Genomic DNA, 25,798 nt, shown 5'->3' with positions numbered 1-25,798 from the left:
TGCAGTGTCGAAACTGAGAGGGTGCCTCCCGTGCCTGTATACATGGTTCCCAGCTTGTCAGGCAGCTGTCGAGGAGTGATTTATGACCACTAGACTCCAACCTGTCTTCACTGCCAGTTCAGTATTGTTACAACTGACAGCTAATGAGGCCAGACATGCTTTCAAGCAGAGCACTTAACAGGACTTCAATCTTCCCCCGTCACAAGTACCATTTTTGCTTGCTCTCCCTCTCTCCCTCTTTTTCTCTCTCTCTCTCCCTGCCTCTGTCTCTCACCACCCTTTTCCTTTCTCTATGCCTCCCTTGTTCTCCGTCTTTTTCACTGTGGTGGAATATCTGACAGGCACCGAAGAGAGCTACTGGCTGCAGAGGGAGATGTTTCTCGGGAGGCAAAAGGCAGAAAGAGTCCCACTCTTTCAGACACACATGCAGAGTATAGATGTGTAGTCAGCCAATGTGTGATCTAATCTAATTAACCCGTTGGCTACAGAGCAGGCTTTAGCTTGAACTCTGGGGATCCGACTGGTATAACTGGATGTGCTGATTTTAATGTTAAAATTAATGCCATTATATGGGACCATTGTTGATTTGCTTGAGCACATGTACATGTAACTTTACATATTTCATTATGAAACAAAGGGTGGAGGTGGATCATCAACATTTTATTGTGACGGCAATGGAAATATAGTATACATAGATAGTTGTTGTAGCACAATAATTATAAAAATATGTTTTGTCATTGAAGATCAATACTGAACACATTTCTCATTTATTTATTTAATATCCATTTTTTCCAATGAACAGACACTCTCTCTCTCTCTCTCTCAGTTCTCTCTCTCTCAGTTCTCCTTCTCTGTGAATGAGAAGGCAGTATAATCACTAACAGAGTCTCTGGCAGCTTTCCCACCTTTAACCCTGGTTCCCTGTCAGCCATGATTAATGGCAGGCTAGCTAGCTGTAGCTTGCATTGCCGGCTTCGCCATTGTTCCCTGGATACTTAATGAACTCTGACAAGTCTTTTGCCCCCTGCTTTTACTTTTTCATTAAATCTTGCAACAGCGACTCCTAGGTGGAGGAGAGGATATGGATATGATGTGTCATTGTAATGCATCTACCAAGATGACATGTAAATGTGTCATGACATGCACAAATAACAAACTGCATAGTTGGACATTTTAAACCTTCAGTCCAGGTTTTGTGGTATAAAAAATATATATATATAAAAAATTACTTCCTTTCCTGTTTCCTGCCCCGGCCCTTTCAAATTTAACCAAAACAATTACAGCCATGATTGTGCTCGTATCACATTGTTCTTCAGCCACATGTCTATCTCTATTGCAATTACAAACTGGCATGCTTCAGGCTCTGCTATTGGGAAACCTGTTGGAAGAAAGAGACGACGCATGCAGCTGTTGCTTCCCCGGCAACCTGGTGTGTTTGGATGGAGCTGTGAACCACTGTGTCCAACGTGTCTCCAGGATGTCGATGTCTGTCTCCTGTATTCCTGATGATTTTCACTGTCTATTTGGCAAGAGGTTGAGCAAGATTTTAGGTTGCACAAGATTTAATCAAGATACCCATATTGGAAGAGTTGTGCGTAATTACGCAGCGCCCCTACATCCCTCAAATTAGAGGCTGCAGAAGGATCGCACATAACTGTCCTGCCACCTTTGGATGGATATTGGGATTTCATCAACCTAAAGTTATATTAATTATACTAATTGACAATGTGGTTGTGGTTTTTTGTTTCTATTTGCAGTGCATTGCGTTGCATTAATGTCCATATAATACATATTTATTCACATTGGATTGTGCAAGTTCCCACGAGATTAGAGGGCTTGATGTCACTGACGTTTCAGTAGGATAATCTCAGTTATATTGTTAAGTGTTTGATACTTGGTCCTCACATTTTTATTAAGGGAGGACAATTGAGAGACAAAGCAATCTGTGAAATCCATTGTTATGTATGTGATGCAATGTGTTTTCAAAATCGGTTGCAACTTTAAAAGTCTTCTAGTGTGTTCCCAGCCATAGTTAACGTTATTTTCTCAAGACTTTCAAACTAACACACATTATGTGACATGTTTTTCACGAGTGTACCAAATCATCTTAAGAGAATACTGTCTGACGCTTAGTCTAATGCCTAAACCACACTGCATGTGTAACGTGTATCTGAACTTGTTGCGGCCCAGCTGCAGCATTTTAAGCTGCTACACCAGGTCTGTTCTCTTTCTGTTTGTGGTCTGCCGGTTATGTTGCACCTATCTACATTTTACCTATGGATAAGTGAACACAGTTATCTAGTTTTGCTTATTTTTCCATATACAAGTCAAGTTGTACAGTGAGGAACTTATGTAACTTTTTTTTAAGAGTGTAGGCATACTGTTGCCAAAGGTGTCTCAGCAGCTATCCATGGAAAACCTCATCTCCAACGATTATTTCAGTGACATTGGTTTATGTATCCTCTATTTTGTTTACTGACATGGAGATACATGACTATACTAAGCAAACTCTTGGCAATTATATACATTTATATGGCTCAATTACACAACTGACCGCTGCGTAATAGAAGCCATGCATATCTTCAACGTTACGGCTCCGATACAACTCTGTTTCAGATCCGGCAACATGCTGCATGTGCAGCCAGTGGAGCAGCTGCATTGAGGTTAATGGCTGCGTATCTGATCTGATCCTTCTGACACAAACGGACAGAATAGAAACATGTCTGGTGTAGCTGAGCCATTACAAGTTTAGTAAAGAATAATGCTTCTTTCTTTACCATGATGCAGCAGCGAGAATGATGGGAAATTAGGCAGAGAATTAGGCAGAATTAGGCACCTAAAGAGTTGTACATTATTATTTATTTATTAATAAATTACATCCTACTATCCTACTATAGAATGAGGAAATCTCTATCTGTCCGTCCGTCCGTCCGTCTGTCCGCATCCATTTTGCTCCTCAATGGGTTGGCCAATCAATCTCAAACTGCACATGGGCATTGAGCATTGGCATAGGCAGGGACTGACGGAGCTGATTTTTCCATTTTCCAAAATTTACGCTGTTTATGCGCCTTTTAGGCAAGTCTGCGCGGAGTTGTGGCGCGCGCATCCCCGGAAGTCTGCACGTAGTTGTGGCGCGCGCTAGTTTATTCATTGAAATATTGCAATACAGTTCGAAACAAACATGCCCATGATACATAGCTTGAGATTGCAAGACATTGCAGACACTTTACAAACTAGGTAGCACTCAGTAGAGTGCATACCTCCGCCAACGCTATGCAGTTGTCAAAATATGCCAGTTCCACGTGTCAGATTTTGCTGCCCTTCTACCACTGGACCAAGTCTTGGAAAAATTATCAGGGTGGTTATGTCTAAACAGGAAATGAGCTCTCCAGTTCCCCCATGTTGTTTGACTGGATAATGGAGGGTTTGCCCTTTCTTCTGTCTGCTGATAGGCCACAAAGTTTCATGGTGTTACGTGAATCAGTTTGGAAGTTATATGTGTTTTTATGAGAAGCCACGCCCCCTTTGGCTAATCGGTGTGAACATTTTATCAGTTCTTTCTTGCCCCATGACCAAACTTTCCACAAAGTTTCATGCAAATCCGTTGATAACTTTCGGAGTTATCCTGTTAACAGACAGACAGACGGAACAGGATGAAAACATAACTCCACATCTGAATACCAGTGGCCCATTTTATATTGAGGCAGAGAACTGAAATGCCTCCCCAGCTCACTAGACCACTTTATGTCCTTAACAGACAGGAGGCATTAGTTACTTAAATATTCTCTAGACTAGGCCTAGTCAAGCTTGGCTGTTGTGGCTAATGAGCATGCCTGTTATTATGGCAGCATACAGGAAACTCCCTGATGTTGTTGCAGGTTTAACATGAAAAGATTTCTCTTTATTGGTCATACACAAGCTGATTGTCTACTGCTCTCTCTCTCTAAAAGAGAACTATCCATGGTGGTAAAATGTAACTGAATAGCAGGTACTGTATCTCTCTCTCTCTCTCTCTCTCTCTCTCTCTCTCTCTCTCTCTCTCTCTCTCTCTCTCTCTCTCTCTCTCACTCTAATGCTTGTTAATCCGCCTGCAGGTTATAGACCTATTAGGCTACAGGTGTGTTAACAAAGCTGCAGTCAGGGAACACACTTCCAGTAAAATGATATTCCTGAATTTCAAGAGAATTTTAACAGAATTAAGTACATTAAATTAATAACTTTGTAACAATGAAAAACGTTAACAGCCTGTATGGCAAAAACATGCATGTTGTGGTAAACATGAGTGTCTTCACATAATTGTTACTGGGAGCACTGAAAATGTCTTTCCTTGATCTGGGGGTGACACTGAATCTGTAGTCGGAAGATGTACATTTTTGAACACACATGTTGTCATTGTAGTTCTACCAATATAACTGGGAAAGCTGTATGAGTGGGAAGTATGGTTTACTTACATGTATGGGTTTACTTACAGTTGTTACCTACAAATGTTAATAACAGTCTCAGCTGCTGATGAACTATGGATTACTTAATATGAATAGGCCTATGTGTTATATAGAAAGTTGAGTATGTGTAAACATAACATTAAAAATATAGAAATATATAGGAACCCCAACACTGAATTACGAGATTCCTCTGAAATTGTTTCATGTGGCCAAGGTCAGCTGAGGGTAAAACAGCAGCAGGTTTCAGAAGAGATCATTACATTACCTAGACTCTGCTGCCCCCTGCTGGTACTGACTCTCCAATGCACTTGAAAATGGCTTGATGCTTATTGACTTATTGTAGTGAAGTTTTTGTGAGTGCAGAAATAGTTTCCCTAATCTAGGAAGGTGAATAACAAGAATACTTTAAGAAATATGCCAGGCGGGAAGCTACTAAGCTTGTGAGACATTTGACAGTAGAAAATGGATTAGGATGACGCCTTATTAACGCTAAAGCTCAAACCTGTTAAACTCTTTCCTTTATATAGCCTACCTACCAATAATAATCGTTGGATTTGAGACTGTGGCGCCATAGGTTACTGGAAATGAATTATCTCCGCTAAGTTTATCGCACAAGCCAACTTTGCCAGTCCCAGGAAACACAAGCCAGATCCCTGTTGTTCCTGATGTTGCTCCCTTATGCTCCCTCCCCTTCCCTTCCCCGGCTCCACCTCTGTAGGGTGTCTTGGTCATCGTACGATCTTCCCAAATTTCCCGTTTCAAGACTTCCTCTACAGCCTCTATGCGCTGCTGCGAGGGCGAAACGGGAACCAATGGGGGAGGCGTAAAACCGCAGTCCCTCAAGAGATGGTCCTGATGATCGAGCAGCCGGACGGACCTCTGACCCCGCTGTCCACACCAGAACAGGTTTTAAAGAATGCCAAGCGGGTCAGGAGGAAGGACTCCCGGGGGATACAGTCGACGTAAGTCTGGAAACGGCGAGGGCCCGGTGCGCTTTGCAACTTCTGTGGAGACAATGTAGGCCTTCGGCTGCGTAAAAGAGCGCTGGAAACTCTCTGTTAGTTGATTTTGCATGCATAAATACATCGTTAAGCCATTTGGAAAGTGCTGTCTTATAGTTGTCTTGGCCGCTGCCTGCGTTGCCAGCACAGACATACTCATTAAATTAAAGGGGTGTAGCGTCTTTATATTATTATATTGGGGAGTGTGACGCGTGGCACGGTTAAGTCTAGATTCTGGTAATGATTCAGGTTCAGGGTCCTTTCTCAAATCTGCTATTTGCTTTGCAGTGGTGTCACTGCTGAGCTGTAATGTGTCATTGTTTACAAATTCAGCAACTCAAACCTTAGGTGAAAATCCTCTACATCCATGTTAGATAAGGTAAACTAGATAAATAGGGGTTGATGGCCTGCTATTTCATCTTAAGCAAAGTTATTTTGCACTTACAGTGAAATGTGTGATGTGTGTGTGTGTGTGTGTGTGTGTGTGTGTGTGTGTGTTTACTATGATGGAGCCCCCTCTGGTACAGCAAATGCATCTGAAAAGTTTTACTTTCTCGCAGGTGCCGGATGTGAGTGTCAGAGAATTAGAGTATAATCGCTGCGTGTTTTATCTGTCTAGGTCTGAGGCGGAGAATGGATGTGAGAAAAGACAGCGGAGGAGTGCGAGGTCACCTGCAGACCTCCAGTTGTCTGTGGACACAGAGTCCGAGCTCTCAGAGAGCAGGAAGAAGCCCCCCCTCATGAGGTGAAGCACACAGTCCAGTATATAGTGCATTTTGTCCTGCTAAATATAAGATTTCTTACTTGAATAAAGGCTGAGTGGGCTGGTAATGCTTTGGTTGAGTTCTGCTTCCAATCCAAAGTTGTGCTTTCTCAAAAAAAAAGTTATCTTGATGGTAATATCTGTGGTTTAAATTGATTATATATATTCTTTTCTGAGGTATAACAAAAACTAAAACTATTGTATGATAATATCAGGATTAATCCAGAGAATAATTTCTTAACCCCTTGAATCAGCAACATCACAGTCCAATTTCTAACAGTGTTTCATGTCACAGGTGACAAAATGGAAAATCAAATCCCATAATGGTCTAAGTTGGATCATTGTTCACCTCCTGGACTACTGTCTGTGTGATCCTCTCAAGATGTTATCAACTTTATTTCTTCACTTTCCATCTATAGTGTTATTATGCCACCTACAGTATACCTGCATGACCCGGGACAAGTGCTGTTTACGCTCGTTGGTGTTGCTGTGTAAGCAGCCTTACATAACCATGATAAGCTTGTCTCTTGTGTAAGGAGTGTTGTTTTGACAGTAAATGTTTGGGGCGAGCCTATTTAGTTCATTACAAATCATGCTTGAGTGTTAACACTGGCTTTAGTTGTCGCTATTCTTAAGAAGTGATAATTTTCCATTTCAACTTACTTCTCTTCAAGTGTTACCATGATTTGCTGCAGCATACTTAAAGATAAACATTGACCCTTTTTCAGATTTAAACCTGCAGAGCAGCCTTCCCCGATGCCGAGTCCAAGTGACTGTGAGAGGAAGTTTGAAAGAAAGAAATCCCAGTCCAGCCAGGTAGGGAGTCATGCAGATCATAACAATCCTTATGCAAAACCTTATATTACAATTTTTGTTTTCCAAAATTCTCCTTTCTCTTCTTTTTAGCTATCAAAGACGAATGCCCAGTATCATAAGTTATTCAAGGAAATAAGCAAAGATGAGTTACTCAAACAAAGTAAGTTCATTCATTATTCATATTCTCCTTTCAGCTGGAAGTGAGAAGCATGAACATTTTACATTGTTATGGGATGTTGTTGAATCAGTCTAAATCAGAAATATATGCCAACAGGTTACACTTGTGCTCTGCAGAAAGATATCTTGTATCAGGGCAGAATGTTTGTCTCTGATAACTGGATCTGTTTCCATTCCAAAGTCTTTGGCAGAGATACCAAGGTATGGCAGTTGTTTTTGGGTTCAGTGTCATTTCATATTTTCTGACAGAATTGTCTGATATCATATGATGGTGTTTGATCGTTGGTAAAAAAAAAAAAAAGTGCATTTTTTGTTGCCAGATTGCAATCCCAGTGATCTCTGTGACACTAATCAAAAAGACAAAAACTGCAATTTTAGTGCCAAACGCCCTTGTGATTGCAACTACAAGTGAGCGGGTAAGACTGTGCTGGCCTTCATACTGTGAACTCAGTTTGTTTCTCCTTTGACACAAATAAGAAACTGACTCTAATTTACTGTTTTCTAGCATGTGTTTGTGTCGTTCCTTTCTCGAGACACCACCTACAAACTTCTGAAATCCATCTGCGTTCATCTGGATGTAAGTGCTGTCCCCTCTGCAAGTTATTTCTACTAAAAACACTAATCAGCCCCTACATGATTCTATAGTTTTTCTGTGATTATTGCAATAAAAAGTGCTTGTTTGGTTGGCAGCTTTCTGAAACATTGAAAGTGATTTGTGATATTTTTAGCATTCATTTATGTAAATATGTGTAGCTAAAGCATGGAAAGTCTAATGTGAAAAACTTGGATTGTGTAAAGCTATTATTTAACTTTTTATTCAAATGGGCCTATTTGTTTCTATTCTATGCACTAATCCCTGTGCACTGTCATTCCAGGTGGACAATACTGGGAGCAGCCCCATCGCTTCCTTATGTGAGAATAGCTTCAGAGTGAGCTGCCCGTCGTCGCTTCCTCTGGTCAGTAAGGGGTCTGTGTGTGTGTTTGTGTTTGTAAAGGAGCGTTTAGTGTATGTGAGGGGATTTTTCCATTGTGTTGAAACTGCCTATAGAAATGCTCCAGACTTATGTTATACAATCTTCCACTCTGTATGTATGGAATCCATGGAGTATTTTCCTTTATGTGCACTGTAGGACTTTTCTGCAGACTTCTCCGACCTGGACGGCGTTGTACACCAGAGACGGCAGGACATGATGGAGAGCAGCAGCTCTGGATCCCAGACTCCAGATTATGACAAAATGGCTGGTGCGTGCTCCGTACTATATGACAGAGTTAGGAATAGTCGCACACAAAGTTACTAGATACTTCTGTACCTAATCTACTGTGCATATTGTAGAGTTTTTGTCTTCACACCATATGTGCTTTGGGTGTCAGGTGTCAGTATGGCTCAGACAGTCTTCAGTGTGCAGATAATGAGTTGACTGAACAGAAGCCAAGTGAAATTGGAGTCATTAGGCAGTGCTTTCTGTTCTGGCCAAGACAGGTGGCACAGAAACAGCAAAGTCTATACTGGAGTTCTTCCCTTTGAAGTTTTGACTAATAATTCAACTTATTGCTTATTTCAGCCCTTTGAAGTGCTATCTTTTTTCATTTCACAGGCTAACGTATAGCGCACGTCGAACTATGAGGGTGTTTGTGATACCATCAATATTTACCTAAAGCTTGCAGCCAGCAGTGGTCACAGGTTCTCTCTGTTTATTTGAGCAGACTTCCCCAGCCTCCCGGACACGTTCCTGAGTGCAGTGAAGGCCGGAGAGGTTTCGGTCCATGCAGATGTTCACCTCCAGACTCCCAGCCCAAAGCACGGAGCCGCCCTTCAGAACGGTAGCGCAATAAGGATCCCTCCTAGGAGATAGAAGAAGACTTTGTTAAGGCACTCAGTATTTCCCAGAGAGAAAACAGCGTCAATGGAGATGACTTGTAAATTAAGAGTAATGAATATATTAATCATAGGTCTATTTCTTTGTATTATTTCATGTTTTAGCTTATTTATCTATCTCCAAAAAGTAATATGTCAACGTTGTACAGTTAATGGTATGAACCTAATGGATATGTCTCTTTTTGCTGCACTTTTAACTTTGCTTTCTCTTGTAGGGCCAACCAAGCCGGCCCAGGGGGTCGCACTCAAAGACAAACCCCTGCAGCCCGTGTCACTACACACCATCCTCCTGATCTATTTGTTCTTGTGAGTAACCTTTCATTATGTGCCATCTGAGAAACTACAGTAGTCTGACAAGACAATTCATAAATCTGCCTTCCATCATTTGGGCATGTTGGGACAATGAAAGATGACAAACCCTTTGTTCGTGGGTTTGGCATTGGAATGTTTACCTGCCGCTGCCTGTGTGTCTCCGCAGAGTGAGCGTCCTCGTCTTGTCCTCCTGTTACATGGCTTTCAAGATTGTGGCTCTTGAGCAGCGCCTGAACTCCTTGGTTTCCATGGGGGAATACATGCGGAATGAGTAAGTGCTAGATCCTCATGTTATTTTGGAAAAAACGTAAACATATATGAATGAAAATGAAGAGTTTCATTCCAAATACGTATCATGTGGGTGTTGTGTATAAATGTATTACAACAAGACAGTAACATTACATCCAATATGATCACCTGTACTTTTGAAATATTGAGCAATGAAGTTTTTTTCCCCTCCAAATGTTGTGTGTGTGTGTGTGTGTGTGTGTGTGTATATATATACACATACACATCTGGGCGAAATCATTTCATTGTCCAGTATGTCAGAAGTACTAGTGATCACATCAGATTTAATGTTGCTGTTTTGTAAGATTAATTTAAGATTACTGCACAATCTTTCTGACAATCCCTTCGTCAGAGTTGGTGTTACAGTTTTCAAATGGTGGATAAACTATGTCATGTTGGAATGAAACTCACATTTGCCTTATAACTATGGCTGAATTGTTTTACATTGTGCAGGCTGTGGATAATAATTCAATGTAAATCTTGTTCCAGAAATCTTGTGAACCACAGATCCCAGGATGATTTCAATGCTGAGATTTACGGAGAACTGTCCACCAACCTGTTCAAGCTAGAAAAGGTTTGGCCAGTTGTCCTGGACTGCACAGCTAATAAACCATGTGGCAACATTGCTGCTGAAGTAGCAACAGTTTATTCTGTTCAATAGCCCTTTTCCCCAGTGGCATTTCTTTCACTGCAAAATGACAAGGCAGTACAATGACCCTATATTTAGCTGTCAGAACATCAATGTGAATGCGTGGGTGTATCATTGTTTAAGTTTTGCCTTTTTCTCAAACGTGCAATTGTTTTTGAATATGGTTCGCTCAGCAGGTGCCTGCATATGTTTTCAGATGTGTTATATTTTCGTCATCCTAGATTCAAAGGAACCTCCGGAAGCTACTTGAAGAAACATAAAAGAAGCAAGCTGGATGGAAGCTGCGCCTTCTTTAAAAAACGCCGGTTCAACACTGCAGATCAGCTATCTGTTGCCAAATTGTGGACAGTTGGCTCCTACAGAAAGCTTTCTAAAAATTGTGTGAACTATTCCTTAAATTGTGCAATAGGAGTTTCTTTCCCCTTTCCACTCAGGACTTTATCTCTCTTTTTTATCTAATATTGTGCTAGAGTGTAAATTGAAGCATATTTCAAGTGCTAGTCTTAGTGAAGAGACATTTTAAGCTTATATGTAGTATTTATCTAAGGGTTTTTTGCATTTTATAGTAATGGGATTTTTCAGGTATTAGGTCCCATGGACTTAGTTGTTTCAATGTTTTCCAAACATTTCAAAAAAGGTCAACTTGTGCTGTTCACGTGTTCTTGTAGACATGAATTGCCAATAAATTATATTTATGTAAATCACTCAACTAGGAATGTCTGTACAATATCTTTCAATCACATTTAAGGGTAACACTTTAAACATAAAGAGCAAGTTATGATGACAGAAATGAAATGAAATCAACTCTTCTTAAGAAAAGTCATTACAATTGTCAGGACAATAGGCATAATATATTTCCTGCAAATATATTATTTATTTATGTCATAAGTTAAACTTAATATAATAACTTAATAATTAAAAACTAGCTTATATAGGAACTGGAATCACACTGTTGAAATAATTAAAATGCTGAAATAATAAACAATAGCAAGTTACAAACAACAATGAATAATGGGATAAAATATCGTGAAAAGTAATTTAAAAAAAATGAAGGCCACCAACATGACTTGGATATTAAGTCAAGACCTGTTTCAATAACCTTGGCTCAAACAACATATACCAGTATTCGGTTACTGAGCTGCTGTGTAAACCCACTTCAGAAGGGTGAGGTTGGTTATACTGCTTAGGGTAATGAAAAAGGCTACATAGGGAGTCTTCGGCTTTCATGGAACCCCCATGGGAATCCCATGTAAACTCATGGGACCGCCATTAACATCTGTGAGAACCTCATAAGCACCCAAGGGAATCCCATTACTAATGGGGTCCCGACGGAACCACCCACCCCACTAGGTCTACTAGTGCACATTTTCAAAATAATAACTTGGTGCTATATCAGGAAGTATCATTTATTTTACTCACATGGGGCCATTATTGTGAAAGGTGTAACTGAGAATAGGGCCTATCTACCAGTGCAATGATGTTGCAATAAGAACCTTCGGCAGTCAAGATTAGCCATGTATTTGTAGGAGTTATGGTTGCTTTAACATGCAATTGTTTACCTCTTAGTCACATTAATTAATTATAAATTGAGAGTAACCACCCCCTCACAAGTCGTGAATGCAAGATAAAGAAATTTCTGAATGGTTAAGATAAATATTGAAATGACTTGATGAATTAAGGTCTAATGCTACATATTTGACACCTGTTAGTGTGTGGGTTTTGCTAGCGCCTGTGAATATCCGGACTTTGAGGGCCCTGGTGGTTTTTCTTTATGCGCTGACTGGCTAGATCTAATACCCTGATGGAATGTGGCAGTGCATCTCTGTCATCGCTCTCTATTGATAGGATGTGTTGCACCATTTGTTCAGCATACCTTCCCTAGAGAGTTATACCTCTGTGATATGAATTCAGCTGGCTGCAGTTGATCTCACAGGTTTTGTGCTTTTTGTCTGTCTCAAGAGTTCACCAACCAGCTGCACACTACTCCACAGTGGGAAGATGCAGCTTGTCAATGATTCCTGGGCAGAAATACTTCTCTTGTGATCTGACATCACGCTCTCCCTGGCCCTGCATGGGTTGAAAGGTATAAATAAAAGGTAACTGCCTTAGGTGTTCTCTGTTGTTGCCCACTTCTCAGCACTGGTATATCCTGTTTTCAAGACACACCTATCCAAGGATCATTTTGAATTTATTCACCAACTCTGGAGCACCTCAAGGGCTTCTGCACTTCTATACTTCTATACTATGATCTTCAATTTTTTTGTACAAATGCTTGGGACACAGCCTTTCTCATGTGGGCAGAGCAGAGGTACAGTGCAGTGAACTTTGGCATTTCTATTTCTGTATTTGGCAAAGAAATGAAACCACTGTCTCTGCAGGTAAGCTATGATGTTCTCGCATTTGAAGGCTAGTAGCACAACCAAGATGGACTACAGCTGGGCTTCCTGGCCAACCCTCCTCCTTGTTATGGCGGACGATTTGCCTAATTTGTCTGGTCTAAACTATACTGTAAACCCTTCATAGAAAACACTGCAGACAGCTTCGTAACCAATAAATGTGTCTTTTTACTATGCTTCGTCATTACATTTGATATTTAAATGTCATTGTATAGTATAAATTCTTCTTCAAGAATTCATAATTACCTGCATTGTTTAATAGTGGCCTAAGGTTATTGTTACTGTGTTATTTCATTCAACTCTTTTTTTGTTATTTTAATTGAAAATAATTGGGTCCTGGTTTGGCTTTTCTGTCTCTTATTTATATGATTTCCCTCTTTCTTGTCCACTTGATTTTAATTTTCCTTTCTCCTCTCTCTTCCTTCTCCAGCACTTGTTTCTGAGACAATTGACTGTTTTCAATGTCATGTTTCCCCATTTCACGTTTCCACTCTTCATCTTGCAAATCTGACAGTGACGCGTCTCTCTCTTCCTCTGTTCAGTCCTCGTCTTGACAAAGTGCCAGTGAGCTTTGTTCTACCTCCTCTTTCACTACATCTTTCCAGTATTGGCAGTGCAGTGTTAATTGTCTCTTGTTCTCTCTCCTTGTCTCCTTTTTTAATGTTTTATTGCCGTTTGCTCCATTAAACCTATCATCCACTGTCTGTGCTCTTGTAACCTTTTAGCTCCTCTGCCTGTGGGAAGGTTCCTCTTCCTTGTCATGATAGGTTGGACCTCTGTTTCTACTCTTCCCTTGTCATCTCTTTGCACATCTGATCTTGAATATTTCACTTTCTTCCCCCTTTACCTGTCACCTTTTCATCTTCCAAACCCAAACTGGCCGATTTCTTCTCCTCATCTCCATTGTGACTGTACGTGTCTTGGTCCTAACTAACATAAACAATGAAAAATAAAAATGAATAATGAATAAAAACACATAAAAGTAAATAAAAGGTAAGAAAATGCTCATTATATACAGTTCTGTACAGTGTATAAGTCAAATAAATAATGGTCTTACTTTCCCTGCCAGTTCTACACTATTACTGTTTTCTCCAAGGGTTTGAATTAGTCTGTTGTTTGGAAAGCTGTGGAAGTCTGGGATGAATTTGGGGAAGAATTCCTGTCTAATTTCTTTGTATTTTGGGCAGTGAATGAGAAAGTGATTTTCTGTCTCAACTTCTCCTGTTCCACACAGGGCACAGTTTCAATAGCCAGTTTGTGATCACTGAGTATATTTTGCTAAACATTGTCTTTGGATTTTTTATTTTTGCTTTGTTATGCTTTATTATCCACTCTCGTTTTGGCATTGACCAAAAAACTGAAACTGATTATGAAAATAATTTATAAAACAACCAAAATTCGCATCTAATTTGAGTTCAAGAAGTAGGAGATTACAGTCGTTATTACACTGAGCTTTTTGCGCACAGACAAAGTTGCAAACGTTTGAAATAATATTGTGTCCAATTTATTACAGGGCCAAAAGAGCCCTATGAATCAATGGGCTTTTCTTTTTTTTTTTTTTTTTTTTTCATATTCTCTTTTCACCTCTCATTTTTCATGCATTACATTATAGTTGCATGTATTTATGATTTACTATGGATGTTTTTCTTTTTACTTGATCAGTTATTATGTTTTCACTATAACGTCTGATCATCACCACCCAGCTCTTGTATTTTGAACCAATGGTTTGCTCGGCTCTACATTCGCCTGCCTATCAACCCATGTTCAACCCATCGCATGACGTAACACTCAGTCTGAAAGTGCAATGGCGATATTGGACAATAACAGCCATCGCTTTTGGGTACCACATCTATATTATGTGGCTAACGTTAAAGAAAACACATACAGTCGGCTGCAAAACCAGATATAATATCGGTACGTTTCACGAGCGTGAATCTGCGGCGAGGAGGAGGATTTTACAGCCTCGGCGAGCGATGACAGTTTAGACAAAACGCTGGTAAGTTTAAACTCAAGTAATTGCGATAGCAGTTGCTACCCTTTTCAGTAAATTGTCTCTTGTAGCTGGTAAGCTTGTGCGTCTGATTTCAAAGGGGCGTGGCGGCGTGCTGGGTACCACTTCTGACTAAAGGATGCTGATAGCTTAGCAACAGCGGCAAGGAAAAGGAAGGGAAAAAGAGACAATGGATATGCGATTTGACAGCACCGTTCGTGTAACCGGGTAGGCTGTGCAAGCTTTGTTTGCAGAGAAAGGGAGCTAGCCGGCGATCATCAGTTTGTGCCAAGTCAACGACAAGGAACCATGAATGCAGACTCGAAATGTAAACAAAGGGATGTGGGCCCTTCAGTTGGCCTATGATGCACTGCCATTGAAACGTGGGGAACCATTGCTGAATGTGATGGGATTATAAGAAGAGGATAAGATTTTTCACGCATCACATTCATATTTTAAGGCTGACAGGTGTTTTTTGTTGTTTGTTTTTTTTAGAGCTGACCAATAATGTCAGCAGGATATTGTCAGTCCAGCAAAAGAGCCACTATATACTACAGTTTACAGTTGGTTTGATGTAATTCCTTTGTATTTATTTCTCCAGAACTAACTGTTGCATCCAAAAGGCTAAACGCTGACAGTTTACTGAACAATTTTTCATCTGAGATCAAGCCTGAAAATGCATGTCTTGACTTGGATGTTGCCCCTTTCCCAGGTCTGACGTGTGAACAGACACTATGGCCACACAGGAGCCCTCCCCTCCCTCATCGATGGAGAGCAACAAGCCCGGCTTCCCCAAGAAGATCTTGGCCAACAAGCTGGAGGACAAGCACCTGTGCAACTGCTGTCATAACATACTCCGAAGACCATTTCAAGCCCAGTGTGGACATCGCTTCTGTTCCTATTGCTTCAACAGGACTGTGAGGTGAGACATCCAACTGGACAATACTGTGCCTTATAATAACTCCAAAGACTGCTATGCATATGTCTAGGCTATATGATGTTTACATATTTGGGGTTTTTATTAACATATTAATGTTGTCACATTGCAGTAATGGACCTCAGAAATGCAATGCTTGCATTAAAGAGGATATTTTTGAGGAGCCTACATCAATTTTGAAACAAGGATGCGTGAGTATCAGTGTATTTATATTGTATAAAAAGCTTTCTCTGTACACACCATTTCTCATAAAGTATGTTGTGTGATGAAAGTTAGTCAAAGTGAATCCATATCATTTGCACCATGTGTGCGCAAATACTAGAGGTGGGCAGTATTTCCACTATATATTTAATGACTTTTGTAGTTTTTTGTAAAATTACTTCTTCTGTGGGCAGTATTTCTGTATTTTAAATTTAATTTATGACAGTTTTCTAGAATGCATTTTAGAGTTCTGAAACTCATAAAGTTGCATTTCCCAGACATATCTTCCCATGTGGTATTTGGGTAGCTCAGTGATGTTATATTGATTTGACTGCTGCGACTATCCGATGACAACAATATTCACCTGATCACCAATAGGCCTACAATACGCCTGCATCATAAGGTTTCAGAAAAGTATGGGCCTGGTCATTAACTAATGGGAATATTTACAAAGAATTTGTATTTGTATCCTGAGTATTGCTAAATGTCTCAATGAGATTTCTCTTGTGATTGCTGAATAGAGCTGACGACTAAGGAAAGACCATGTGACAGCATTGAAAGACAGCTAACAGGAGGGAATAGACCTAGTCTGTGAGAACAAGCATGGAAGATAACTAATTGGCATATAAGACCATAGACTTTATACATTACTACATGTATGAAAAGCACATCACAGGAAGCCGATAATGTGCCCAAAATGAAAATTCAGTCCTTAAAAATCTAGTCACCCCCAAGTCAGTTGAAACTCCAATAAAGTTAGGATCACCAAACACACAGTGAGTTAGCCCCTGTGGTTCCATCTCACCCTTATCCCAAACTATTGAAATTAACGGGGCCATCTTTTACAGCTCTGAAAACAACATAAAATGTCCATCAAATTTCTCCAAACAGCTTGTGCAAGAGACCAAAAGTCCAATATTTACCTCATTACTTCCTCTATTTTCTTCAACAACATTCTGGTGGAAGACTGTGCTTGCTACTGTAGCGTGCATGCACAACTAGGTGCACAACTGTTGTCCTAGAACAAAGAAATGTTGAGAAAAATATAGGAATTTTCAGATTTTCTGACCCACAGTTAATTTGTTTGGCTGCAAAACACTTAGATTACGCTGCACAAGCTGTTTGGAGAAATTTGAGATGGAACTATGGGGGCTAACTTGCTGTGTGTGTTTGGTGGCCCTGAGTAGATAATGACTGGATTTAAAAGGCCGTACAATCTCAAAGAGGAAATTCAAACTACATCTGAGAAGCACTTAGGAAGATGGTACAATGCAAGCTTTGAGTGCATAGAGAGTTCAATGTCAACAGGGAAGCTACCGTTAAACTTAAGCTTAAGTCTGCTGTTTGGGCTGATGCTCCACCTGAGAGATACCCAAGATGATGATGGAGAAGTTAAAGATTAAAAGATATAGAAGATATAAAACGGGTTGACACTAATGGAATCTAAACAGACAGTTGTAAGAGATGTAGTGGCTACTTCAACTTAGCAGGACTCCTTAAATGCACAATCAGGACTTAGACATGGGGCTAATGTAGGGCAAGTGCAGCAGGGTCATGCAGACCTTGGACTTATAATATCCAAGTTCAATTCAATGAATCGTGACCCTTGTTCTTCAAAACCTCTGCCCTGCCCCCATGTGGGGTGCAATCACATGTCAAAACACAACCTGCTCTTTACAGCAACCTGCTGCTTCCTGGGCTGCACCTAGCTAGCATAGTTTCCCCTTGCCCTGAGCTAGCAGTTTTGGCTACGGTAGACTCGAGTGGCTTTTATACACTACTAAAACAAACATGAGAATAGTTGCATCCAAACACACACATCATGTAGGGCAGGCGAGCTGTAAAGTGGGAGGTTTTACAAAGTGAGTTGTGGGTGTGACAATTACTCACAAGGGTTTAAATTATGTTTTTTTAATTGGCAGGCAATTACCGTATTTTAGCTGTTTTGGCTCAAATATTGTATCTAAGTACAGCTGGCTAACCAGAGTAGTCAGCAAAGGAGCAGGGCCGTTGGTGCTCATGTACTTGTGCAAGCCAGGGTAGAGTAGAGTGCCATGATTGTGGTCAGGGCTTACGTCAGGCCACATGCATAGCAGCTTCAGAAGCAGATGGAAAGAGCAGCCAGTCAATGGTTGAAAAGAAAAGATACATCTCCCTTTTGCCATTGACACATCCTCATCTCCCATATTTTCTTCCTCTATTTGTTCTAGTATGCTCTTTTCTTGAAGTATAAATAATCCTTTATACTGTATGTCTCTTTTCAGCTCTTATTTGTTTCCTAAACACTTCTCATTATAGAGTCTCAGGAATATTTGTCACTTATATTGTCAGGGCACTATGGCTCTGAACCTTGCACTCCTCAATATTGGATGCTTGTAGAAATTAAACCATTGCACTCATTGAAAGTCACGCTGAATAAGAGTCAGTAATATTACTAAATAATACTAAAAAAGCGGTTGGGTATGGGGTTTGGGCGATTGGACTTGGAAAAGGGAGGGTCAATTTAGTTAGACATGCTTATAATGTTATGTTTTTGATGAAGCATAAATATTGTCAATTTTCGGGCACCACCATCTTGGGGCTTGATGATACAGAACCAAGGTAAAGGTCCACTTAGGCTCTGCTAAAGGACCTATTTCAACATTGAACATTTAATTAATTAATCTGAAAGAATTAATTCTTTTCACTCTTCACTTCACTTTTCATTCTTTTCAGAAGTTAAGGAATGTTCACATTATCGCGCAAGAAAGGTTTTGCGTGCGCCTCGGCCATTGTGTTGAATGGAGGCAAGATTATTGCAGGCTAGAGTCCCGTGCTGATGTAAGTCGAAAGTTCAAACTGAAAGGCACAGTGACTGAATTCTGAATGTATCAGAAACTATGTTTATGGTACATAGTAATAACACATTCTTGGTGACCCAAAACAAATTAGTGATTTGTTTGACACCAAACATGACTGTGTTATGTACATTAATGTTCCACATGTTCCACATTTTGTAAAACAATCCAACACTCATATGTTACACTGGATGCATTTCTCCACTGAGTCCTTGACAGAAAGCTCAATTAACATCTGTTACTTAAGTAATTTTTGAGAGTTTTGCACAGAGCGGGAAATATTCCTTTGTTCTTCTGCTGTGTGCACAGGCAAGGCACATTCACACCAGGCCACTCTCTGGTCAGGTGAGACCACATGGGACAGGGATCTGGACCCCTGGGGATCACAGCATGGTCTGTGACCAGACCATGCTGTTTAGGTCCATTTGATCACAGATCTTTTGATTAGTGCATAGACTGGAGATCCTGTGGGAAATTGTTTTGACTTCATTAAAATGCAGATTAGTTTCTTTGGAACATTTGCTTTGTTGAAGCCCATGATGGGTTTTCCTGGTGAGGCTGATGGGGCTGTTGGTGTGTCAGGGAGTCACCCAGGTGACTTTTGCACTTGGGTGACTCCCTCCTACAGACTAGTACATCAGGGAACACTGATGGATTCAGTGGAAATTCCTTGCAGATTTTTTTGCCGATTTAAATTACCAATTAAAATTGCTGATTTAAATTACCTTGATATTTGGTAATAGCTAATAGCTTTAGCTATTGTGCTCTGTTAGCAAGTACAACCTCAAATTATTTCCCTCCTGCCACTGCAAACCATTACCTTGTGCTGTCACCCCCCCTGTATTTACTGGTACTCAGTTAGCGTACAGTAATGCTGATACCAATTAGATTTTTCAAATGCAATTCAAACTAATTTATCAAATTTATTAACCCAGGCATATTAAATAGAAATGGCAGATAGAAAACACCATCACAATATCGGCACAGCCCCCACAAAATCAAAAGCTGGTCAATGTATAGAAAATGATCTAAAAATGATTGAATTGAACACACGCCGTCGGCCTGTACAGGATCTGTGCTTGTTTTCTTGGCTGCGAGGACTTATACTACTATTTAAAATGTAAAAATACTCCCTTCTTGCACATTTAAAAAACACATTACAATTTAAGTCAAGAAAAAATATTATCACGATGTATTCCCAGTAGGAAGCTGTAACTATGCATTCAGACTGCGAGCAACATGACCAACAAGTCACTGGAAGTATTTCGTATATGTATTTCATATAGTGCTGAGTGAGGGAAAGTCGGCCAATGTGTGGATGGTCAACAAGTTTGTCAGCCGAGAAAAGTTGCCTGTTACAGTGAAGCCCCACCAAATGCGATCCGCCAAACTCCAATTCTGCATTCATTAATTTTCTATGAAATGAGCAGTTCGCTGTGCAGTGCATGCTGGGATAGCTTGCGGCACGAACCAAGCACGTGATGCAGGGAAGGGGAATTCAGAACTTTATGCCATGTGAGAACTAATCCATTTGGCCAGACACAACCTAGTCTCTTAAAATTTCATGAAATGAGCATGAAGTCTGAAATGCAGACTGCGTGTATTGGACACAAATTATGTGACAAGGTTCCACCTCCATGAATTGGATTATGTGACAATAGCACAAATTGAACATGCCACTTCATGTCCTGGTTACTTGAAGTTTACATCGCTATCTGAACTCTTTGAATGTCAAAATATTTGGGTTGGACAAAGTGGATTAATTCCCACTTGCTACCACTAGTTGACACGCCCAGAAGTGACCAATTTGAGGGGTGGCAACAGCTCTACAAGAATCATCAATCATCAATCTTCAATCATTGCCTACAGTGGGGCTTCGGGGTTAATAAACAGGAGTGATAGATAGAAAGAAAGAAAGAAAGAAAGAAAGATAGATAGATAAATAGATAGATAGATAGATAGATAGATAGATGGATATATATAGAAAGAGAGAGAGAGAGATATGGGCCGGCTTGTCCAAAGATTGCCCAATCACAAGTCACAACACAGGCTGAAAATAATCCTAAAGAAATCCATGTGACTGTTTTGATGTGCCAGAGAGTCCATGTAGAAAGTGAAGATGGACAATATTAAGTTACTCACTTTAGTTTATCACTTAAGTGAAAAAATACAGGGAGCTATTTGACCGTCAGCACTGTTTCTTCAAAGACAACATTAAAAAAGAAAAGGCGTGGGATGTTGTTGCTGCGACTGTTGGAGTACAATGTCAGTACAGCCTATTTTAACGGGTCATTTCACCTCTGTGTTGTGCATTTTACTCAGGAAGGGCTGCTGGACCGTGTAGAAATATGCTCCTGGTCTGAACAGCCCTGCTGCGATTCGCGTGCAGAATTCCCGCTATGTGTCTGGTCCGCTTCTCTGAACAAGGGCTAAGTGGATCAGCAATATACAGTATGTGATGGCGACTGATTGAGAGAAGGATGTACACTTTGAGAGAGGAACAAAGAGAGGAACCTTAATTTATTATACAACATGATAGCATACCTAACAGAAGTAAATAATCATGTACCATCCACAACTCCTGGTCTAATTAATTAGTCACACCAAAGTCTTGTATGCTGATACAACGCAGTTTCTGAATTGTTACGTGGGCTGTTTCAAATCAGTGGGATCAGCTCTCCTTTAAGTCTGTGACTGTTGGTGCAATGCAGTTGCTGAACTGCTCAGCAGCAGGGTCTGCCGTCCCTGTAGCCTTTAATTGTTGGTAAGTTGCACTGCTGAGCCGGCTGAGCTGAGCTGAGCTGAACTGCTGAGCTGGCTGTCAGTGGGTCAGCTGTCTAGCTTAAAGATTCACTAGGTATGATTTTTATGTAATTTGTATACCTGCAGGTATTCCTGGGTGAGCATTCATATAGAGGCCCAATGCTAAAATCAAAATTGTGACTACAGAGGACATCAGTCTACACTGTGATAAATTTACAGGACCATCAGACAGGCAACACCTTTCACCAGCCACCTAATCTAAATGTTACAGGGTTGAGTGTGTGAGTGCAGGTACTGTATGTCACTGGGGTTATCAAGAGGGCTCCTCCCATCACAGATGTTTCTTTGAATTAGGCCCAGAACACCTCCAGAAGGCTCAACGTTATTGAGCCTTGGTCATAAGTTGAGATATTTTTGGGTGTAAGCGTAAGCCTAAGTATAGATGCCTTAGTGTGGTCAAATTGGATATAGAGTGCAGCGGCTCTGGGACACCAGAATATTGCCTTCTGGAAGTGTTGTGGGCCTAAATCAACAAAACATTTGTAATGGGCGGTGTCCAGCTCTCACCAGCCTCCTTCACACAGTGAAATCGGTTTTTCAAAACATTCTATGTAAAGCAGGCTATGTAGGCTAGTGGAGATTATATGAATGTCTCAGTAGCCTAGACATCACTGATACCAACTTTTCAATTTGTCACTTTTTTATGTCTTGTACTGTCACTGTTGAATTCATTGGGAACAATGAATGCCTTGTTTTCAAATTTGTACTGCTGTCATCTCACACCACAGGAGCCCATCCAGATTTCTGTAGATTCAAGTCATACAAATCAAACGTAAGTCAAAAATAATTGTGGCTCTCATGAGTCTGCAGCATGATTGGGAGGCATGAGATTGAGCCCTTAACCCTCTTACACCACAAGATTAACTGCGGACTGTCCCCATGTTTTTTGGCTCAGACTTATGTAGTGCATCGCCAGCATCAATCAGACTATGCATAAATGCATGTAAACTGGAAACTCTATGAAACGTGAGAATATTGTAATTTTCAGAATATGGGCAATGATGATGATAAACATACTCTAGTCAATGGGCCACAAAGGTCAGGAGGCAAAGGATGCTGGTCCAGGGATAATCTATTCTCTGCATCTGATCGAAGGAGTTACCTTTATCCAAACATGATATCATGGGTTGTTGTGGTTTAGATTCAGGTGTGAAGAATCAAACAAGCATCATTATATCCAATAAATAGAGATGCAGAATGACACTTTACTTAGAAACACACATACTTTTCAGTATAGTCAACTGCGTTTTTAATCTGGTGGAAATTAACAGGTGGTAGGATTTTTTTTTTGTTCTTCATGAATGTTCAAATCCCTCTGCTTCAAACAGAAAATACATATATTTCAATCATGTACATTTTTACCACCAATAATTTGTAATAGATTTAGATACATTTGTTGTATTGTAGTATTTGTAATTTGTAACAAAATGTTTATGTATTCTTGCCCATCGCTAATGAATACACAAACTTTTCCCAACATAAATAATGCATAAGGCACAACAGGATTGACTTGATACAGAGACAGTGTGATAGCAAATGCCTTTGTTTTATTTTGCTTTTTTGCAGGCATTTCCTGATAACGCAGCTCGAAGGGAAGTTGAAAACCTATCTGCTGTTTGTATCAATGAAAATTGCACTTGGAAAGGCAGTATTAAAGAGTATGAGGTGAGGTAACTTTTGATTTAGTTTAATAGTTTTTACAATCAAAGCAACAACATCTTTTACACAGTGGTATAGAATCAAGATGGGTTTTTTTTCTTTTAATATTTTTTGTGTAACTGGTAATTTGTTGTTTTTATTATCCTGTCTCCAGCATTGGCAACACACAATGTTAAGATGTACCAGCAATCTAAAAATGTGGTATTTTGCCTGGTGTCTATGAAGGCATTTTTGCGAGCTTAGCCCCGCCTTACTGATCTAGTTAGACACTTCAGGCTCAGTCACACCACTGAGGTTGCCATGCTGTAAAGGCTGCCATAGCCACTCAACTTAAGCTCTATTTTCTGCAGCTGAACCATGAGGGGAAATGTGAGTTCATGATCATCCCCTGCCCCTCCTGTAAAGAACGAATCCGCTTCAATGAACAAGAACGCCATAACGAGCGAGAGTGCCCAGAGAGAACACTCAACTGCAAGTACTGCAAGGAGCCATTTCACTTCAAAAATATCAAGGTTAGAAATAATTTATTAAAACTGAAGATGCAAGGCTTTTGGCCTGTGCTGCAGCTTACAGCGATGCTTTGTGTGTCAAGAAAAGCAGTGCAAAGAAACATTTCCATGTTTTTGTAGGCACATGATGAGATCTGTCCCAAGTACCCAATGATCTGTGAAGGCTGTGCCAAGAAGAAAATACCCAGAGAAAAGGTAAATCTCTATTCACTAAACAAGGCAGAAAAGCTATTTTTTGGGGAATTTTTTTGCTAATAATTGAAAGTATTGAAAATAGGGCATAGTCCCACATAGCTACTGTATGCTAATGCAATAATTTAAGATGGTGTATGTTTAAGGTAGTCTTAAGGGTAATATTTGATAGTGTTTTTTGTGTCTTCCCTAGTATGTGGACCATATTAAGTTCTGCAGCAAATTCAGAACTCCATGTCGATTTCATGTTGTGGGATGTGATATGTCTGTAAGTAGCCTTATTGTTTCCTCAAATATTTAGAACCAGATAAGTCCTACGCTTATTTCACTGCTGTTCCCATCTCATTCTTTTCCTCATGTCTTGTGTCTTTGTGAAGGTGGAGAAGGAAAAGATTCATGACCATGAGCGTGCCTGCGCCTATGAGCACCTCAACCTGCTGCTGCACTACATCATGGGCATGAAAGTGAGCATGGAGGGCCTGCAGCCCCAGGGACTGGAATTAGCTGGACACAAACTGGTGGAACTCCACCAGTCCCTCAGGGAGCTCGAGGCCAGAGTCTCCCAGCTCAGCACCACCTCCTCTGGGCCTCCCGTGCAGGGGGCCACCTCCTCCTCATCCTCCAGCTCCGGTCCCCCCGGTCCACCTGCTTCAGCTCCCCTCCCCCCTCCTCCCACTCTGGCTCCCACTCTCTCCGTTTCTACCTCCTTCACACCGCTGCCCAGCTCAGTCGGTGCAGCTTTGGAGCTCCAGCTGCACAGTGAGAAGACCAAGGTGGCTGAGCTGGGCCGCAGGTGCACAGACCTTGAAGTGAAGGCCGGCACCTTTGAGAATGTGGTGTGTGTCCTGAATAGAGAGGTGGAGAGGTTTGCTACCACCATGGAAGCCAGCAACCGCCAACACAGACTGGACCAGGATAAGATTGAGGCTCTGAGTAATAAGGTAGGACCTGAGTGAACTGCTGAACTGTAATGAAGTGTAAAACTGAAGTAGCTGCAGCTGGCGTAGCTGGAAAATTTATTGTGTACTATAATATTGAATGGACTTCAAAAATGTGTGAGATTGTGCAAGTGCAGTATATGTTAAATTTCCAGGTGCGACAGCTGGAGAGGACAGTGGGGCTGAAGGACCTGACGGTTGCTGAGATGGAGGGCCGGCTGAGGGAAATGTCTGCCACTACTTTTGATGGTGTCTTTGTCTGGAGGATCTCGGATTTTACCAAGAAGAGGCAGGATGCCATCGCAGGTCGAGCCCCTGCCATGTTCTCACCAGGTAACCTCTCTCATGCATATTAAACCAATCTGTGTGTTTGCCATTATTTTTGACGCTTCATTATCTGCAGATAAGTCTAGCTGAATAAGAGGTGCGTCTGCTCTCCCTCAGCCTTCTACACCAGTAAATATGGCTATAAGATGTGTCTGCGGATCTATCTGAATGGAGATGGGACAGGGCGCGGCAGCCACTTGTCCCTGTTCTTTGTGGTGATGCGGGGACTGAGTGATGCTCTGCTCAAATGGCCTTTCAACCAGAAGGTAAAAGACCTGGAGGCAAAGTTGTCTCCAAGAAGCAGTTTCCATAGTGGATAAACACTGTTCCACCTGAAGACAGAAGCTCTCTTATTGCTTACCTTCCTCCCCACTGTCTTATTCCCAGGTGACTCTGATGCTGCTGGACCAGAGCAACAGGGAGCACATCATCGATGCCTTCCGGCCTGATGTCACTTCATCCTCCTTCCAGAGGCCCGTGAGTGAGATGAACATCGCCAGTGGCTGTCCGCTCTTCTGCCCACTCTCCAAGCTTGATGCCAAGAACTCGTACATCCGCGATGACACCATCTTCATCAAGGCGATTGTAGATCTCACAGGCCTCTAGGCGGTTACATAGGGTGGCAGGGTTAGGCAGCTGGGCAGCACTGTGACCATTAAAGGCTC

General features: G+C 41.0%; 1 protein-coding gene across 1 annotated transcript; it reads left to right on the top strand.

Annotated features, from left to right (window-relative positions):
* Positions 1-5,194: 5,194 nt before the first annotated feature.
* On the top strand, positions 5,195-25,739 carry LOC139913657 (uncharacterized). The gene is given in 24 exon segments (XM_078286170.1): positions 5,195-5,398; positions 6,063-6,188; positions 6,935-7,022; positions 7,113-7,182; positions 7,297-7,400; positions 7,520-7,615; positions 7,705-7,776; positions 8,075-8,155; positions 8,330-8,441; positions 8,904-9,020; positions 9,291-9,381; positions 9,554-9,658; positions 10,165-10,249; positions 10,546-10,581; positions 15,429-15,632; positions 15,737-15,838; positions 23,042-23,173; positions 23,434-23,679; positions 23,797-23,871; positions 24,062-24,136; positions 24,246-24,809; positions 24,962-25,139; positions 25,251-25,399; positions 25,521-25,739. Coding segments are annotated over 24 exon segments (3,237 nt in total). The 5' UTR covers positions 5,195-5,288.
* The last annotated feature ends 59 nt before the right edge of the window (positions 25,740-25,798 follow it).

The sequence above is a fragment of the Centroberyx gerrardi genome, chromosome 2, assembly GCF_048128805.1.
Source record: "Centroberyx gerrardi isolate f3 chromosome 2, fCenGer3.hap1.cur.20231027, whole genome shotgun sequence".
Lineage (NCBI taxonomy): Eukaryota > Metazoa > Chordata > Actinopteri > Beryciformes > Berycidae > Centroberyx > Centroberyx gerrardi.
The sequence above is the reverse complement of the archived record's forward strand: the minus strand, read 5'-3'. Positions and strand labels throughout refer to the sequence as shown.